General features: G+C 39.1%; 1 protein-coding gene across 17 annotated transcripts in view; it reads right to left on the bottom strand.

Annotated features, from left to right (window-relative positions):
- DLG2 (discs large MAGUK scaffold protein 2) overlaps positions 1–19972 on the bottom strand; it is a 1902487-nt gene that overhangs the window by 55106 nt on the left and 1827409 nt on the right. For all 17 annotated transcript variants that reach the window (XM_045817849.1, XM_045817836.1, XM_045817835.1 and 14 more), the window contains 2 exons: positions 18968–19144; positions 7273–7348 (listed from right to left, as the gene is read on the bottom strand). In XM_045817849.1, the coding sequence (XP_045673805.1) occupies positions 7273–7348; positions 18968–19144 (253 nt within the window). The remainder of the gene's footprint in view (positions 1–7272; positions 7349–18967; positions 19145–19972) is intronic.

Raw genomic sequence — 19972 nt, forward strand, 5'->3', positions numbered from 1 at the left:
CTCCCTGATGCCTATGGAGTGGAGTGGGGCTTTCCTTCCACCCTGAATCTCTAGGTCACCTCTGGACATTTGAGCTCTTTGCTAGGCTTGGGCCATCCAAAGACTAGCTCTATCAAGGGGATTTCTTTTCAGGGCAGTAATGACTTTCCCTTGAAATCCCAAATGTCACTTTGGAGCTGTTACAAAAGCAACTCCAACAACTCATAGTGAAGCAAGCATAATTCTTATCTTGCTAACAAAACAGTGACTGTCTAATCACTTTTGATACATGGTACAGTGGCAGACTCTGCTACCCGCTGTTTGTGTATCCCAAACAAGCAGGGTGTGAGAGAAATGATTCTCAGTTTCTTCATCTGAAAATGACATAGTAGGAGTCAATGGCCATCGGGGAATTTCCAAGACTCTGTGAAATAGAACTAAGATTTCTCATGCCAGCTCCAGTTTGATTTGGGGAGACTGCCATGCCCCCATCACCATACTTTATCTCTGCCCATGCCCTCTCTTGCTGTCAACATCCCCTCTTAAAGGGAGCTCAGGCTTTGGAAAAAGAAACAAAATATTATTAGGAACCATTAGGTCAAATGTTCAAGAGTGACAGTCCTCCCCAATTTCTTTAGCAACAGTTTCTCATTTTCCTATCCCTATGCTGCTATTTATAGTTCAGATTTTCAGAATCTCATACCCTAAATACTACAATAGCTTTCTCAAACATCTCCCACTGTTAGTCTCCAACTTCACCAATCTGCCACAAGCCACACTTGCCAGATTGATTTTTTGGAAACCTACTTTTGATCACTCACTTCTCTTTCTTCTAAAGAGAATGAATTGCATGGCCAGTATGTGTCTGGTAGATAACATGCTAGGTACTAGGGGCACAAAGATGAGTGATTTGGGGCCTTTGTCTGGGAGTGACATTTGGGTGATGATACAGGTACATTCAGGGTGCAAGCCCAGAGGGAATCAATGGGTCTGGATGGGTCACAACCCTCCAAATTCTTCACTGTCTATACGATAAAGTACAAGTGTGGCAGAAAATGTAAGGCACCAGAACTGACTTGAGTCTAACTTTCCAGTCTTGAGTCCTTTTATTCTTCTTCATACGCTGTTGCTTGCAATGAAAGTAAACCCTGCTTTATTATCTACATATCCTGTATCCTATTCCTACCCCACCACCCACACTTGCAAATTCCACTAATCTTTCAAGGCCCATCAATTCAAAATCCTTTAGCTTCCATGACATTATCTTCTCTACCTCTGAACTTCAAAGCAAGTTTCCTGTCTCTCTTGTCTGGTGAATACCTTCCTGTCTACAGGGACTCATTCTTTCCCCTGGAATCCCTGTTCCTTCACAGCAATTACCAAGACTTATTTGTCTTGGTCCATATTGCCTAGCAAGCTGCCTAGTATCAGCACTTAGTAAAGGTTTACTGGATAACTGAATGAACATGTTTGCCAAGACTTGTCCTCTCATTTGTTCTGATAGACCACAGTAGAGAAAGTGTGTAGCTCATGCTCCCTGCAGAAATGGTCTCAGTCAGAAAAATAGATCATCTTCCTCCTCTCAGGCATATATTTAAGTTTATGCCTTAGCTTTTGACAAAGCTAACCCCAACTCAATTTACTTCTTTATTTTTCTTAAAAAGCACAGGTTTGTCATGGGTTTAATAAGGAAGAGAGCATGCTATAGTGAACAGATAATAGGTTTTGGGATCACACACAGGTTCAGATTTCTTCATCTCTCTAAGCCTCAGTTTCTTTAAATATATAAAGAGGGAATAAAAAATTTTACTTTGAATTTTGTTGTGGTGATTAACAGAGGTATGTAAGCTGTCTGGGTTTTTACAATGAACACTTCAACTACTTTGAATAACATTTATCACCTGTTTTGTACCAGCCTGTGGGTAAACAGGTTAGTTATTTATTTACAGCCTACCTGACTTTAGAAAGGATTTATAATACAAAGAGGACACATACATACTGCATACTGCTGACATTTAGTAAGGATATTGATAGCTCTCTCATACTCTCTCCAACATATATTTCCTTCCTTAAATTGTAATGATTTTTATATAAAAATCAAGCAAAATTTAGCACAAGTCACTAAATCCTGATTTTTTTTTCTGAAGATCATACAATTTCCTAAATGTCTTAATAAGTATTAATAGAATGACTGATTCAGAGTTAGAAGAGCAAAGAAGGAAATTAAAGGGGTAATTAAGTTTTCATCACAGGCTAGTTTGAATGGACACTCATGAGGAACTTAGGAGTGAGATCTGGGGAATGGTGATGGTTCTCAAAGACACATGTCCAAACAGATGACCATTTGGACTGTAGGGGAAGGATGGCATTATCTGGGTTACCGACACAATTCTCCACTTGTTTTGCATGTGTAGACACAGACTTTGTGAAGGCACATGGAAGGGAGAAAAACTCTGGGCATTTCTTTGTAGCAAAGAGGTACTTTCAAATGGAAGGCCTCCGATTTCCTCATGGCTACTCTAAAAATTCAGTAAGCTTCAAAGCTTATAGCCAGACTTTCTAAGCAAGCTTCCTGACCTTCCAGACATTTTTAATCAGCCCATTTGTTAAAACTCCCACCACACCCTGCACACCACCCATCTGGTGTCCCTGATCTGCTCGGCCTTCCTCCAACATGCCTACAGTTTCCACCTTCATGTTCACACTGTTCCTATGCATGGCAAGTTCTTACTCACATTTCAAGATCTTGTTCAAATGACACCTTCTCTTTGAAGCCTCCTCTCCTACCCAAGGAATAATTAGTAACTCTCTTCCTCTTCTGTCATCTAACAGAAAAGGTACAGTGTGAAGAAATGGAAATGTTCTGTTGTCAAAATGATCTGAATTAAAACCTGACTCTTGCATCTACTAGCTGTGTGACCTTAGGTAAATTAGTTCATCTTCCCAAGGCTCTGTCTCTTGATATTGAAAGTGAAGATTGTTAATTCTCTAAATTTACTAGGACCACCAGTGATATTGTAGTCATTATTTGACTTCCTCTATTTTTCTTTGTGAGCTCCCTGAGATGAGAGACTTTGCCTTTTTATTTATTTTGCTGGTCCACACAGCACATAGCACAGTGCTGGTATTTTACACCATTTAATTTTTTTTATAAATCAGTGGATAGTTCAGGAAAAGTAATTCAAGCACTGATAGGTCAATTAACATCTAAATGCTTCTGTGAAGTGCTCTCTGGTCATCCCATGCCCATTAATTTGAATTCTCATAGCCCTTGTCATAGCCTGCTTTACACATACTAATTGATTCTAAGCTACTTCAGAATAGTAACATGGCTTTCACTCTGATCTTGGGCGACATTACACAATGCTCTGTAAATGCCAGCAAATGATAGGATTATTTAAATACCATCTTTTTTCTCATTCCAAGGAGTCATCCTCTATAGTTTATGCTAAATTTACTTCATGGTACCAGGGACTGAAGCCTCTGTGACAGTAACTTATTTTTATGGTCCTTGCCCTTGGCTCAAATTGAGTGGCATCTTGTGAGCCCAACTCTCTGCACAGTTTGTCTCCCCTTTCTTCAGGGCACTTTCTCTTGACTATCCTTTGCTTTCTACTTTTGGACAAGAGTCTTCTCACTGAGGTATTGTTCTTATGGGGATTTGGAAAACTTTGGTTCATTACATCTGAATTTATTGACTCATAAAGGATTACAGCTGATGAGCATCTTAACAAACCGTTGAATCCAGGCACATCAAGTAGAGAACAATTCCCAGTGCTGTGTTAGGCATGACTAATCAATCATGGCACCTTCTTTTCCCTGCTGAGGTCATGTATGGCCTGAGGCCTCAGCACCATTTTCAACACACTATTCCAGGTAGAAGCTATCAATCAATCAGTCTACATAGGAGATGAAACTTGTCTGACATACCTGATGTATTTCAAAGTTATTATTTTACTAATGAGGCCCAAGGGGCAGTGGTTACTTAACCCTCCTGGCTTTCAATCCAGGGTTTCCCTTTCCACAGGATCACTACTTCTTTTCCAGTAGTCATTTGAATCCTAGAATTTATATTGTATGCATTGGTGCATACTTAATAGTATTTAAAAATATGATTATCAAAAAGACATCTGGGCTCTCATTGATGTTATAAGCTCTTGAAGAGAAGGGCCTATGTTATACTTTGAATCTTTCACAGGTTCTAGTTCTGTGTTTGGTACATGGTAGATATTCAAACAAAAATTCTTTGGTATATATTAAACTATGTATATAAAACAGAAAAGCTATCCTTAAATTTTCAACAATAATCACTGAAAAATCCTATTCCCTTGTTTATAAGCAGGATTTATTTAAAAGGACTTTATGCATGATGACATATACTTTCAATTTTTTAAAAAAATCTTTATTTATTTATTTTTAGAGAGGCAGTAAGGGAGGGAGAGAAACATTGATGTGAGAGAGAAACATTGGTTACCTCTTGTACATGCCCCAGCTAGGACTGAATCTGCAACCTAGGCATGTACCTTGATCAGAAATTGAACCTGTGACCTTTCACTTTGTGGGATGACACCCAACCAATCGAGCCACACTGGTCAGGGCTGCTTTCATGTTTTGTTTCAGAGTAACAACATATGTTTAAATAAATTCCCATCTGAATGTTGTAGAGGAAAGTAAGTTATTAAGTTAATGAATGTACTGCCCAATGAATTTTCTATTAATACTTAAAAATACAAAGGGCAGTGTTATGGTTTGGGGCTCAAAAGTACTGAGAAATGGTAGATTTTCTTCTTATTTTCATATTGACATATATTGACCATAACTTGCAGTTCTTTTTGATGCTGACAAGAATTGTTATAATAGAAAAATAAAGGAAAGGAGACCAACAGAAAGAAAATAGGAAGAGAGAAGGGGACAAAGGTATTTTATAATATAGCAAAAAGATATTAGTATTATAATTTAAAGTAAATTTAAAAAGCTGTAAAACCCACAGATAACATCATACTTAATGATGTCCTTTTAAATAAATCCTGCTTATAAACAAAGGGATAGGATTTTCCAATGATTCTTGTAGAAAATTTAAGGATAGCTCTCTTGTTTGTTTCATATATATAGTTTAATATATACCAAATAATGTTTGTTGAACACCAATCATGTGCAAAACACAGAGCTAGAACTTGGAAGATTCAAAGTGCAACATAGACCTGTCTCCTCAAGAGCTTTTAACAGACTAAAAGCTTTCCCCTTTACATCAGGAACAAGACAAAGATGATTGCTCTTGCTTCTTCTATCCAACATTGTACTGTAGGTTCTAGCCAGGGCAATCAGGCATGACAAAGAAATAAGAGTCATCCAGATGGATTGGAAAGAAGGAAGATAAAACTCTCTTTTTACATGACATGATCTTGTATACAAAAAAAATCCTAAGAAATATACTGAAGAAAACTATTAGAACTAATAAATGTATTCAGCAAGGTAGCAGAATATAAGATTGATATACAAAATAATTATTCTATATACTTGCAATGAACAAATCCCAAAACACAATTAAGAAGATAGTTCACATGTAGAAGAATGAAACTGAAACCCTACCTCATACCATATATAAAAACTAACTCAAAATGGATCAAATAACTAAATGTAAGAGCTAAAATTATGAAACTCAGAAGAAAATGTCAACATAGATCTTCATGACCTTGGATTAGGCAATGGTTTCTTAAATATGACACAACACAAATTTAGGAACAAAAGAAAGAATAGATAAACTGGACTTCATCAAAATTGAAAACTTCTGTGCACCAGAGACCATTATCAAGAGAGTAGAAAGATAACTCATAGAATGGTATAAAATATTTGGAAAATACATATTTGATAAGAGATTAATATTCAGAATATGTAAGGAATCCCTACAACTCAATAAAAACAAAATAATGCAATTTAAAAATGAGCAAATGATCTGAATAGGCATTTCTCCAAAGAAGATATACAAATGGCCAATCAGCACATGAAAAGATGCTCAATGCCAATATTATTAGAGAGATGCATATCAAAACCATAGTAATGTACCACTTCAGACCAAATAGGACAGCTATATGCAGAAAGACATATAGTAACAAGTACTGGGGAAGATGTAGAGAAAGTGGAACTCTCATACACTGATGGTAGGAACGTAAAATTGTACAACTCCTTCAGAAACAGTTGGGCAGCTCTTCAAATGTTAAACATAGAGTTATCATATGACATAGCAATTCCACTCCTAGGTATATCCCAAATGGAAATAAGTGTATGTCCACAGAAAAAACTATACACAAATGCTCACAGCAGCATTGATTCATAATGGCCAAAAAGTGGAAACAATCCAAATATCAATCAACTGATGAATAGATAAATTAAATAGAGGTATATCCATAATGGAATATTATTTGGCAGTTAAAAAAAAAGGACTTACACATGCTACACCATAGGTGTACTTTGAGAACATATGTAAAGTGACATAGGTCACAAAAGACCACATAATATATAATTCCATCTATATGAAATGTCCAGAATATGCAAATCTCTAGCAACAAAGTAGATTAGTAGCTGCATAGGGCTGGGTGCGGGTCAGGGTGCAGTTGGAGGAAATGGAAAGTGACAGTTATAGGATCTCTTAATGGGGTGACAGGATGTTCTAACATTGTGGTGGTAGTTGCATAATTCAATATACTAAAAAACCTTTGGAATGCATATTAAATTGGTGAACTGTATGGTAGTGAATTATATCATTAAAACTGTTATAACAAAGATACACGTGCATACCAGTAAATATTTTAATTTTGATAACTACATTTCATTTGTTAATTCTCTTCTATGTCTGTCACAACAATCCATGTATTCACTTAGAATATGCATATTTCCATCACTACTGTCTTAGCTTTATAATGTGTAACAGACTAGACATATTTTATGATGAGCAGGTATCTTTTATGAAATCCTTTTAGAACATTTTCATTTAAGAGAAAAGAAAATTTAAAATTGAAACACCTAAATTGTATTTTTTCTCCTTCATTATAGTCATTATATCACCTTCATCAACACATGATTTCTGCTGACTGCTAGCAGCTTTACCCCCCGGATTTAACGTATCTACCAAAATCCACTTCATCAGAAATCTCATCATTACTTTTAGCAATAGATTTATAACAGTGCTCTACTGTCTGGTAGCTTCATAATTTGTTTGCTCCTGAAAGCCTAAATGTTATAGTTAAATCCATGGCAACCAAGAGAACTTTAATGTTTTGATTATTTTGTACCTACCCCTTTTGAATCAATCACTCCAGGCTTTGCATTGAACTTCACGGTCTTCAATCGGGCACGCTCCTTTCTTTCCACCCTAAAGGAAATTGAAAATAAAGACTCTATCACATGACCAGTCATTTATGATTAAGTTCCTCATTAAATGAGGAACACCTCTTCTTCCTATGATACAGTTCAAATAAAATGTGTTCTAAAATATTTGTTTCCTTGTTCAGTATAAAAAGTCTTGGTATAATATCTTTAACTAACTCATCCCTTGGAATTTCCATGTTACATGCACTGACAGTAACAGTATTTGGAACAAAAAGGGAGAAAAAACAGTATTTGTCATTTAAATGCCTGAATAAATTAATAAAAATTTATTTCAAGAAATCACAACCCCTAAACACCTGAAGTAGAGGTTCAGTAAACTTCTTCCCTCTTCTCTGAACTTCTCACCTCTTCTCTCCTTTTCTTTTTGTTTCCTTTTTCTTCCCTTCCCTTTAAGAATGCTAGGGAATTTACTACCTTCACCTCAAAACTAAACATGTTATAGACAATTGTGAATTTTTCCTTCTTCCCAGTGTCCTTGTCCTATCACTCTGCTGCAGATTTCATCATTTTACCTGCCATGTCATTTATTTGTCAGTTATTGAATGCCTACCCTGTATCAAGCAGGGAGCTGGGAAACAAAGAAAAAACATTTTAAAAGCTTGACTGTAATAAATATAAAGACTAATAATGCTGCACAATAGGACTATTGATAGCAATGTGGAAGCATACAAGTATATCTCATGGAAGGATGAAGAGAAGTGGAAAGCATTGAGGTGGTCTTCTCGGAGGAGGTGTCAATTTATGAGGCTTGAAGGATGAGAAAGTTTGTCAGGAGGAAAAGTTCAGATAGAATTTCCCAGACAGGAGAAACAACATGCACCATGACCTGAGGTTATAAATAAGCTTAAGATTGTAGGAAGATTCTGATACTCAGTACATACAGGATGGGGGTGTGAGGCTGGTGGTAGGGCATGCTTCTAAAGGGTATCATCCATCCACACTAAGGATTTGTTTTTTTTTCCTTGGGGAACCTCATGAGTTATTAGAGGATATAACACAGGAAAGTAATGGAATAGATTAGCAGTCTATTTATTCATTTATTTATATTTTACTTTTATCCTCACCCGAGGACATGATTATTGATTCTAGAGAGAGGGGAACGGAGAGTGCAAGAGAGGGAAACATCAATGTGAAAGAGACACATCTATTCGTTGCCTCTTGTACATACCCTACTGGGACCAAACCCACAATGTAGGCTTGTGTCCTTGTTACAGAATGGATGGGGGGCAGGGCTGAACAATATAAAAGACCCCCTTTTTCCTCTGGGGTTGCCCCCTCGTACAAGGTTCTCTTTGCCCACTGCCGAGGAAAGACATCTCTCAATGCCAGAGATTGGTGAAAAGGAAAGGAATTACTATTTATTTAAAAGTTATACAAACTAAAGTTCTTTAGAATACCCACAAATGCACAGAGTCCTTCCTTCACCTTCTGCTCAGTCTGGGGTACTGTGTCTCAGGAAAGAAGTAGAAGTCCGTGATTCAGGCTCCTGTCACCATCCATGTGGCGAAAGGGAGCACTTCCAAAGCCGAGTGGTCCTGACTCTCACCCAAGCCGGGTGGTCCCTCTTTCAAGGTGTCAAAGCCTCGTGGTTCCTCTGCAGCTTCATTTCTGGCTCCTCCCACCACTGGTCACAGATGCCAGCATTCCTGGCAGGTGTGGCCCTGTGGTGTGGAGCCAATCATTTCCAAGCTCTTTTGGACCCCATTACAAATCCCTGTTTGGGCCCCACCTCTTGGCTGCACTCTGTTACATCCTGACCTTACAGTAATCAAATCTGTAGCCTTTTTGTTCACAGGACAACATTCAACCAACTGAGCCCACTGGTTAGGGTTACACCAGCATTTTAAGTAAATGACCCTGGTGAAGGAGAAAGATAGACTGGAGGAGAGAAGGGACAGCTGGAAGCAGGAGGCCTATTTAGAAGATATTGCCATAATCTAGGCAAGAAATGGTAATGAGGTGGAGGAGAGAGAAGGGCTTGAGAAGTACTAGTAAAATAAAAGTTCTAGGACTTGTGCCTTGTTTGAAGGTTGGCATTGACGAATAGAAAAAGGTAGAAATTTAAATATCTCCTTAATTTGTTTTTGAGTCTCTCCAGTGAGACACGATCATTTCTTCCTTTGGGCCATAACAGCATTTAGTTGTATCTCCAGGCCCATACTCTCTCATTTCCTTGCGTTTCTTCATTTTGCATTGCACATGCAAGGCTCTGTGGCCCTTGAGGATGGGCAAGCCCACATACCACTCCACAGTGTGTTCTAGCAAGCTATTCAATAAAAATAATGTTCACTGCAATGTCTGAACATGACATTTTGTATAAATATGGCTAGCTCTTATTTCAAAAATGGGGAAAAAAGATAGAGAGAAAATACCTAAATTTACAGAAACTTAATGATTTCTGAGATCTAAGCTATTCATAGATTAATAATGAACTGTGAGCTCTTTTGTGCTTCCAGCCGAAACCCAGTGAGAATCTGGGTTTCTATAGTTACAGAATGGAGTTCCAGAATATATTTGTTTCAGTGTGAGAGTAGAATATCTGAGTGGAAACAGCTGAACAAAACTTTTCAAATCTAACCTCAGATAGTAAGCAATATGTTCCACTGAGAGTTTCTACTTGCACCCAACGTATGACAGTTGGGAGGAGAGCAAGGACCCTGCAGATAAGGTAAGCTGCCAACTGGAAAGATGCTCAGTGAGAAAATGCCTTTGCTGAGCTCCTTCAGCTTTTCTCAGTTTTAATCCAAGAACAAATGCTCATTCATATTCATTTCTTGGGATTTTTTTCTAAAACTGCCGTTATAGCCCTGACTTTCTCCTGGCTTCGTTGCATCAACCAGTCTAATTATGGAAAAGACTAGTTCAATAAATGTTGCCAAAATGACTGTAGCAGAGAAACAATGCATGCCTATTTGACCAGGCTGTGCAAATTCTGCATAAACCCACAGAACTCACCTGCACCACAAACATGTATAGTATTAGGATCAACTCAGTATTCTATTCTAAGAATTGTTTGGCCACAGTATTCTAATTTTCCCCCAGCCCCTGGGTCTTAACTCCATTCTTTTCAGATTTCTTAAGAATTAATGGTCTATCCCTTAGTTCTTAAAAGGGTTGCAGAGAATGTTGTCAGGTGGATGAACAGACAGGCAGACACATAAACACATGTGCACAAAACGAATGTTTGATATGGTGCATTATTAATCTTCAAACAGGCAATAGGCTAAGTAAATAACAATTTTTAAAGCCTTACTACATAGGTGGCATGGTATGGTTCACTCATGAAGGAAATTGGAAAGTTTTGTTTTCTACTTGGGTTGAAAGTTTCATTAGTAATGATTATCAAGTGGTGGCTGAAGCTTTAACATATAATTATTAATAAAAATTTCCTTTACATGTATATCATCTCATTTGTTCCCCACAATAGCCAAGAGATATAGGCATTACCAACCCTATTTTATGGCTGGGAAGGCTGGGACTTGAAGCTTACTCAATTAGAAAGTGGCAAAAATAGGGCCTGAAGGTGCACCTGCTAACAGCTGACTTTGGTCACTGTCCACATCCACTGTTTCAGAAACAGTGTTTGAGGACATTCCATATCTCCCTTATCCAATTAGAATTCTCAAAAAACACGGTATTTTGAATGGGTCATACCTAGTATTTAACTGATTTCTCTCTAGCAGTCTTTTTGCGTCACTGAAACCCCACCACAGTCTTGCTTTCTCATCACTGAGGCCCACATTTCTTGCCTCTTGGAGTTCCCTGCAAACCCCCTTCTTGGTAGCAGTAGTTACCGCTTCTCTTTTTTTCTTTACTTCCTTCAGTCCTGTTCTCTCTTTTAGGGCTTGTTGGGATGCATGTGGATAGCTTATTGCTGAAATGAGAGTGAGGGCTGGGATATACGGCCCTAAATAATGCTGTGTTCTTTTGAGCACCAAAAGCTCAAAATCTGAAGGAAGGTATTTACCTTCCTTATTTCCATCATTTGCAACTGCACAAAAGTATTGGAATCTGTTTTTTTTAAAGCTATTCTAAGCCCTTTACCTACAATATCTAAAATGTAGACAATGATCCAGGGAATGATCTAGGGCTTAAGATAGAGCTGGGAATATACTAGGTACTTAATGAATCTTGTTGAATAAATGAATGAATAAATGAACCCTCAAGGAGCTTACTGGTTCTCGACCTGAATGTGAAAACTGAGACTCAGAGAGTTTAAGTGACTTCCCCAAACAACAAATGTTTCTGATAAAAAGTCATTCATCATTTCACTACTTTGTTACTTGGCATCACCTTCTCTAATTATTTCATTAAGTAAGACCCCTTTGGCAGAAATAGGTGATATCAGGGTCCATAACTCTTTACCTAGGGGAAAGGTAGACTGAGTAGTGATGAGAATGACTGTTGTACTTCTCACACACTCAAGAGAGGCAAGCAATTAATTAGATTGTTTAAGCAGAAATAATCCTCTCCTCCCTCATTTGGTCACTGACCAAAATACTGAAAATATGAACTGGATGGCAAAATCTGAGCAATCAATTCTGACACCTAGCATCTCCAGAGAGTACCAAATGGTCATGTTTTAATGAGTTCAACTGTCTTCCTCTGCCCTCTCAGCCAATTCCCATCTGGCACTTTTAGGTTCTGGCCAAACACACAGTGAAGTCAGGCTTGGAGCACTGGACGGTAGGAACATCATTTGGCACTGGGTGTTCCTTTGCCTGTGCTCCAAAAGGCCCTGTTGCAGGAAGAATTAAAATGCCATCCATGTTGCTGGACACAGGCTTGCTGCGAAGGCTAGGTGAGTAAACCCTTATGCAGTGCTAGCTGCAAGCTGTCACCTGAGAGCCCAGGTGACCGGTCACTGTGGGGCAATGTATAGATACTTGGATTAGAAGACTGTGGGAAAAAATCTCAGCTTGGCCACTCACAAGCTATGCAGTCTCAGAAAACAAAGATTCTATGCTAAGAGTTCAAGTTTTGAAATCATAAGCCTGGGTTTGAATTTTGCCTCTACCACCTATTAGCTCTGTTAGGATCTCAGGTTTCATGTTGTTAAATTAGAATGTTAACACCGTGATAAAAAATTATGGTGGCCCTAGCCAGGTAGCTCAGTTGGTTGGTGGTGTCCCAATGTGCCAATGTTGTGGGATTGATCCCCAGTCAGGGCACATACAAGAATCAACCAATAAATTCATAAATAAGTAAAACAACAGATGGATGTTTCTCTCTTCCTTTCTCTTTCTCTCAATAATTTATATCTATATATCTATATAAATATGAAAATTATGGTGAATGTTAAATGGGATAGTACAAGAAAATTGTTTAGCATGGTGTCTGGAACACAGTAAGAACTCCTTAGTTGGCAAGGGCCCCTGGTATATTCTTGGTATAGTGGGAGGCCATCTAGTCTTACTACTAGGGAGACCTGGGTTCAGCCAGTGGCTGGCTCTGATCCTTAGTTTCCTTATGAGGGGTTTGTGAAGATTAAGTGAAATCATACATTTGAAAGCACCTGGCTCAATACACAGTCAGTGCTATCATCAGAAGGAATTCATCCCTCTGTCTGGGGGATCCAAACCTGCTATGGACTGAATGGTTGTGCCCCCTATCCCCTGCCAATTCATCTGTTAAATCCCTAATCCCCAGTGTGATGGTATTTGAAAGTGGGGCCTTGGGAGATAATTAGGACAGGAGGTTGGAGACGTAAGTGGGATTAGTGCCCTTATAAGAAGAGACATATGAAAAGACAATCTCTCAGCCACGTAAGGACACAGTGAGAAGGCCATTTGCCAACAAGGAAGAGGGCCCTCACTGGGAACCCAATAAGCCAGCACTTTGAATTTGGACTCCCAGTCTCTAGAACTGTGAGAAATAAATATCTATTGTTTAAGCCACCCAGTCTGTAGTATTTTGTTATGGCAGTTTGAGCACAGTAGGAGAGTACCTTTATTTACGATAGGGCCCTCATTGCTCTAATCACAGTGAAGCTGTGCCATAGCTACATGATGGTCCCATAAGTGTTGCTCCAGACATTAACCTGATGACAGTCTTTGGCATATAGATGCTGCTCAAGCAATGCTTGCTGAATTAAATTTTTGCAGTCTTACTTTTGGAACCTTGGGAGGTAGGATTGCATTTGAATCAAGAGCATCAATTCTGCAGCCTGAATTCAAATCCCAGTTCTGTCACTTACTGGCATGGCAATTTCAGGCAAGTTAACCAATCTCCTAATTTATAAAATGGAAATAATAATATCACTTCCTTTATAGGGTTATAATGAAATTTAAATAAGTTAATTATAAAGGGCTTAGAACAGCATTGAGCATTTCTTGGAGTGTTTTGGTAAATAAAATTTATTTGCCACCTTCAAAAAGATGTAGAGGGAAGGCAGTAATTTTCATCTTGGTTTTACCAGGATGATTAAGTGGAATAATAATAAGAAAACATTTTGTAAAGGGAAATATCCCACACTGACATCATCCATTATGAGATTTTTCCAGATCAGCTCTACTATCTGAACTATGCTCACAAAAGGGGTCAGGATTGAAAAAAATAACCCCAATCTAACAGCAAATTGTATTTCTACCAACTGCTATTTATTTTGAATTACAGTTTTAAGATGCTGGATATAGTATGAAGTGAGGGTGCCTCCTTTGAGTCAAGTATTAAAGAGCAGGCTCAGAACAGGCTCATGACAGGTTTTAAATTGCATTAAAATAAGTGCATAAGAACTCTTTATGGGATATGATTTTAAGTGATTCTTACTTCTTTGTTATACTCTTCTTTTTTCTTTTGGAAAAAATTTTTCCAATTTTCTGCAAGAAATGTGTTACTTTTTTAAACATATAAAACAACAATGGGAACATACTTGGAAAGAATTAAAATCCTAAGGAGAAAATTTTAGAGAAATTACAGTCACATGTATTCATACATCTATTCACATACAAAGGGGGAAACTACTGGACTCTCATGAGATAGAACACAAATAGATATCAATATTATATTCACCTGACAAACATCTTTCCCAGGCCAGCTGCAGTATGGTTGTTAAAATGGTTTTCACCCAAAAAAGAAAGAAAGCCAGGTAGAAAATCACCTGAAGAGGAATAACACCAAGAATGCTTCCTGGAGAAAAAGGGATGTGTAATCCAACAAACGAGGGACTATTGACAAGACTGGTTAGAATCACAGAACTGTAGGGTGGGAAAGAGGCTGAAAATTGTACAGGTCAACTCTCCCATCTGAAACTTGAATCCCTTTTACAATTTTTCCACAACATTGGATCTTCTATTATCAGAATCACCTGCAGGAACTTACAAAAAATACGGATTTCTGGACCCACTCCAGATGGACTAAATTAGAATCTTAGAGTGTGTGTGTGTGTATGGGGGGAGGTGTGGAAGAGGGTCAGGGAAGCAGGGGGGTGGGCATATGTAAGCTTTTATAATGTTTCCCTGGTGTGAAAACCATTATTTTAGTTTACGATCTTCCCTGGTAATTCAGACCTTCTCTAGTCAGCTCCTACTTGTAAAAGAACTTTAAAATGAGCTGAGAGACTTTGGGTCAAGATGGCAGCATAGGTAAAAATGGCTCACTCCTAGCACAACAACATCAGAATGACACTCAACTATTGAACAACCATCACTCAGAACTGTCAAAACTGAGTTGAGTAAAATCTGACAACTATGGAATTAAAGAAACCACATCCACCCAGACTGGCAGCAGGGGCGGAGATGTGGAATGGTCTGTTCCCACATCCACGTGAAGTAGATAAAAATTTGGGAGGAATATCTCAGGAGTGAGGAGACCCAGAAACATACCAGGCCCCCCAGCCCAGTGCTAGGAAAGATAAGTCCCCAAAACCTCTGGCTGCAGAAGCCAGCAGGAACTCAGTCAGTGGAAGAAGCTTCTAGAATCCCAAGCAGTTCCCCTTAAAGAACATGGACATACTCAGAGTCACTCCTTCTGAGCTCCAGCACTGGGGTAGCAGCTTGAAAGGCACCAGTGGCATACAGAACTGACATGTCTGACATCAAGGTAGGAGCTGGGGGACAGCTTTCTGCCAGACAGAAAGGCTAGCAGAGGCCATTATGCTTTTTCTGAACCCTCCTCCCACAGAGCCACAAGGCTGGTGGATGACATATGTGAGACTCCATCAACCTAGCTAACAATGTTTGCCCTGCCCTGGAGATCCCCTGAGACTCCTTCCTACCCAACTTACAGGCCCAATAAGTTGTTAACAGTGATTTTTCCAAGCTGTTGACAGTGATTTTTCCATATAAATGGCTGGTCTTGGCTCATACTTTACAACTTCCTAAATCCTCTCAAACAAGCAACAGCCAGCCTCAGTGAGTCCCTAGCCCCTGTATCTTTTCCTAAGTGGCCTCAGGCCCAGCACTAGCAGCAGCCAGCCTAGATTCACAGTTTGGCTTTGCCTGGGAATCTTCAAGCTCAGCACAAATGGCAGCCATCTAAGATTGCTTTATAGCTCATACAGGGTAGTCCCAGGCAGAACACAGGTGGGGTTTGAACTTGACCTGTACCACGTGGGAAACCCCAAAGTCTGCACATGCAGTAGACAGCTATAGACCATGTTGGAGCACCACAGTGCTGCCCCTGCACATCTGATCTTCCACAGAGGGTGGAGGTTGGTGGTCAGTGGCAATAGCCCATCCTTGCAGCTCACTGGCCTGGGTAAATCTCTCCCAATGACCTACCAACATAAATCAAGGCTCAACTACAAGAGAAGAATATACTCAAGCCCACATGAAAGTTGCACCTCAAGACCCAGCTTTGATGATAGGGTAGGCTGTGCCACTGGACCCCAGGGAGTCATAGCAACTCTACCTAATACATAGAACAGACACAGGGAGGCTGCCAAAATGAGGAGACAAACAAACATGGCTCAAATGAAAGAACAGAACAAAACTCCAGAAAAAGACCTAAACAAAGTTGAGATAAATAATCTATTAGAAGCAGAGTTCAAAACATTGGTTATAAGGATGCTCAAGGAACTTAGTGAGGACCTCAACAGTATGAAAAAAATCCAGTCAGAAATGAAGGATACTCTAATTGAAAAAGGGTAATTTACAGGGAAACAATAGTAGAGTGAATGAGGCTGAGAATCAAATCAATGATTTGGAACATAAGGAAGCAAAAATAACCAATCAAAACATGAAGAAAAAAAGAATAAAAAAAAACACAAAAAAACGAGGTTAGTGTAAGCAGACTATGGGACAACTTTAAGTGCTCCAACATTCACATCATAGGGGAGTTAGAAGGAGAAGAGAAAGAGCAAGAAATTGAAAATCTATTTGAAAAGAATAATGAAAGAAAATTTTCCTAATTTGGTGAAGGAAATAGATATGCAAGTCCAGGAAGCACAGAGAGTTCCAAATAAGATGGATCTTAGAGGCCCACTCCAAGATACATCATAATTAATATAGCAAAGGTTAAAGACAAAAAGAGAATCTTAAAAGCAACAAGAGAATGGGAGATAATTACCTACAAAGGAGTTCAATAAGACTGTCAGTTCATTTCTCAAAAGAAACTTTGCAGGCTAGAAGGGATTGGCAAGAAACATTCAAAGTCATGAAAAGCAGGGATCTACAGACAAGATTGCTCTACCCAGCAAAGACATCATTTAGAATCAAAGGGCAGATGAAGAGCTTCCCAGAGAAGAAAACACTAAAGTAGTTCATCTTCGCTGAACCATTGTTATATGAAATTTTATGAACAATAAAATGGCAACAAATGCATATCTATCCATAATTGAATCCCAAAAACAAACTAAGCCAATAAGAACAGAGACAGAATCATGGATATGAAGAGCATTTCAATAGTTGCCAGATGGGAGCAGGGTGTGGGGAATAGATGAAGAGGTGAGGGGATTAAGAAGTACAAATAGGTAGTTACAGAATAACCATAAGGATGTAAAGTACAGAATAGGAATGGAGTAGCCAAAGAACCTATGCACAATCTATGGACATGAACAATGGTGTGGGAATTGACTGAGGTTGTGGGGGATGCTGGGTGGAGGGGGGCAAAGGGGGAAATATTGGGACAACTGTGATAGCATAATCTATAAAATATAATTTAAAAAGTGAGGTGAAATCTATTCCCACATAGTTTTTCTTCCTCTATCCATTTCATCCTTGGGGCATTTTTCTACAGAGCAGCCCCTCAGACAGCTTCGATTAATTAAATCAAAGCATATAAAAATGTATGTTGCCTTGGCATTTTTTGAAGTAAATAGAAATGGAGAAACACAGAATATAAACTAGGGCTGAGAGAAAAGGCTCTGAATACAAAATCTTTCAGAAAAACATTAGAAGCCACAGTAGAAACTCAGAATGTTCTCTTAGGGCAATGTGAGGCAATTATCTAGGAGTCCAGGGGTGCAGGGAGACCCAGGGAACTGTCTGCTGGTGGGAGATTTGTAGGTGTGGGCCTGGGGGTGGGGAGATTCCCTGCAGTTTCAGCTCCTTCACTGCCACTTGGTCCCCCACTTAAAGTGAAGGAGCAGCTGTGGAACAGTCCCTGCCCCACATTTCTCCCTGGGCTGTGTGGCCACAGGCAGAGAAGATGGGAAACAAGTCTTCCTTGGATTGCAAATGACCTACAGAATTATTCTTCCATGTAATTTACATCTTCCCACAGTGGGTTGTGCTAGCTCATTCACTGGATCACTTTGTATGTGGCCGCATTTACATACTCGGCTTCACTGAGGATTTTTTACAAAAGTATCTGGATGTGAAAGAGGCCTTTGAGAAACCTGCAGCTCAAGAAAAAGTCGCTGTGAATAAGCATTGCTCCTCACTTTGCTTTCATATCTATGTATCTCTTTTCTAGGGTGTAGATGATTTGTTTCTTAGATAATATCTGGGAGAAGGAAGGTTCCTTCCTGGTGGTGATGAGTAGAAACTGCTGGGACAGATGAAGGAGTTGGCTGTTCTGAAGTATATTCCCGCCTTTCCAAAGTAGACCTGAACAAATGCTTAGAAAAGAAAGAGCATAATGCTTAGGAAACATAGAATCATGCATCTGAGTGGAAGTGGAAAGCTGGAGAAAAACAGTTTACAACCGGTCTTTCAACCTCACCAGATATTTGACATCTTGTATCCCACACATTTGAATTTGGAATGGAGGTTTCTAGTTTATTTCCTTCAATACAGAACCAGGGCCTTGTACTGACTTTTTTTTTTTTACTTTATTTGACTTTTACCTGGCCTTTCTATGGGATTATGTGTTAAATTTTGAATCTTTGGACTAAGCCCTTGGGGTTTGTAAGTCAGCATACAAACTGGTAAGCATAATCTTGAAAATGCGAGTGCTGGTAAAAGTTTTTGGAAGGCAGTGTGATCAGATCCTCTTTCTTCCTTTATCACAACCTTATCACAATCACCAGTTTCAGTTAAACCCTAATATGAAGTGAGAGTATTAATTCACGTCACCTGTCACCACCAGCAATGTTCCTGTAGACTGACTATCCCGCTCAAATAGATACTTTGTGAACAATTTGCCACATCTCCATCTTCCCTCATCTCTACTCCCTGGATAGTGGAAAAGCAAAGCTCTGAAATGGAAAAGGTGTTCTTACCTCCGTTTGCTGGGGATGACCCCCATCTCCTCACTGTCCCCCTCCAGGGTGACTCTCCGGGCTTGCCACCACTCATCATCAGAGGCGTTGATAACATGGAGAATATCTCCATATTTAAAACTAAGTCCTTGACTTGGCAGCCCACTGTCCTTGCTCTTGTCATAGTCAAACATGGCTCTGGAGGGAATAACAAGAGAAGAGATTGTTAGGAATCTTTGGAGCACAGGTTTAGGATTCATTGTTTGGATTATTCACTCTGGACTAAGAACTCATCATCCATCTTCTAGGACTAACTCCCAAATCGTGGTCCACTTTCCTATTTCTTTGGTCACAGATTGAGGTTAGTTCTCACTTCTTGGTGGTTGCAGGCAGAGATTATAGACCCCTGAAACTGGGGTACTTTTCTTGGAGACAATCATTTGTGACAAGGTGATGACAGGAGGTGATAAAGACAGGTTTGTACCTAATGAAGATATTTTTCCCCCTCCCACTACAGTCAAATTTTTACAATCACTAAAAAGAAAGAAATATTGAAGAGAAACATGGGCATCTTTCTGAATAAAACATTTGTGTTATGAACAAGTCCTCTCAGCTGTATCAGTCTGTAGAACTCTTTCCTTTATAATAGGGAACAATAGGTAATAACTTAAATGTCCATGCACAGAGGACTGTGATCTTTCCACTCAATGGGAATATTGGACCATCACTGAAATTGAATGGTTGCAGAGGCTAATATAATGACATGAATAAATGCTTAAAATGCAATAATACAAGCACATATACCTATGTTTATGTGTATGTGTCTAGATAGGTCAAAATTACATGAACAAGACAAATCTTTTTGCTTCCATATAATGCTGAGCCTACCTCATTATTGCAGCTGTCACTCTGAATGGTAATTCTTGCTTTTATGCATCATGCTTTCCCCACCAGAAAGCATTTGCTTAGCCTAGCAAAGCCCAGCACATGTATGACTGGTGGGGAGAGGGAGTTGGAAGCAGAATT

This window comes from Phyllostomus hastatus, unplaced genomic scaffold, assembly GCF_019186645.2.
Source record: "Phyllostomus hastatus isolate PE091 unplaced genomic scaffold, TTU_PhHast_1.1 phas_scaffold_317, whole genome shotgun sequence".
NCBI classification, from domain to species: Eukaryota; Metazoa; Chordata; class Mammalia; order Chiroptera; family Phyllostomidae; genus Phyllostomus; species Phyllostomus hastatus.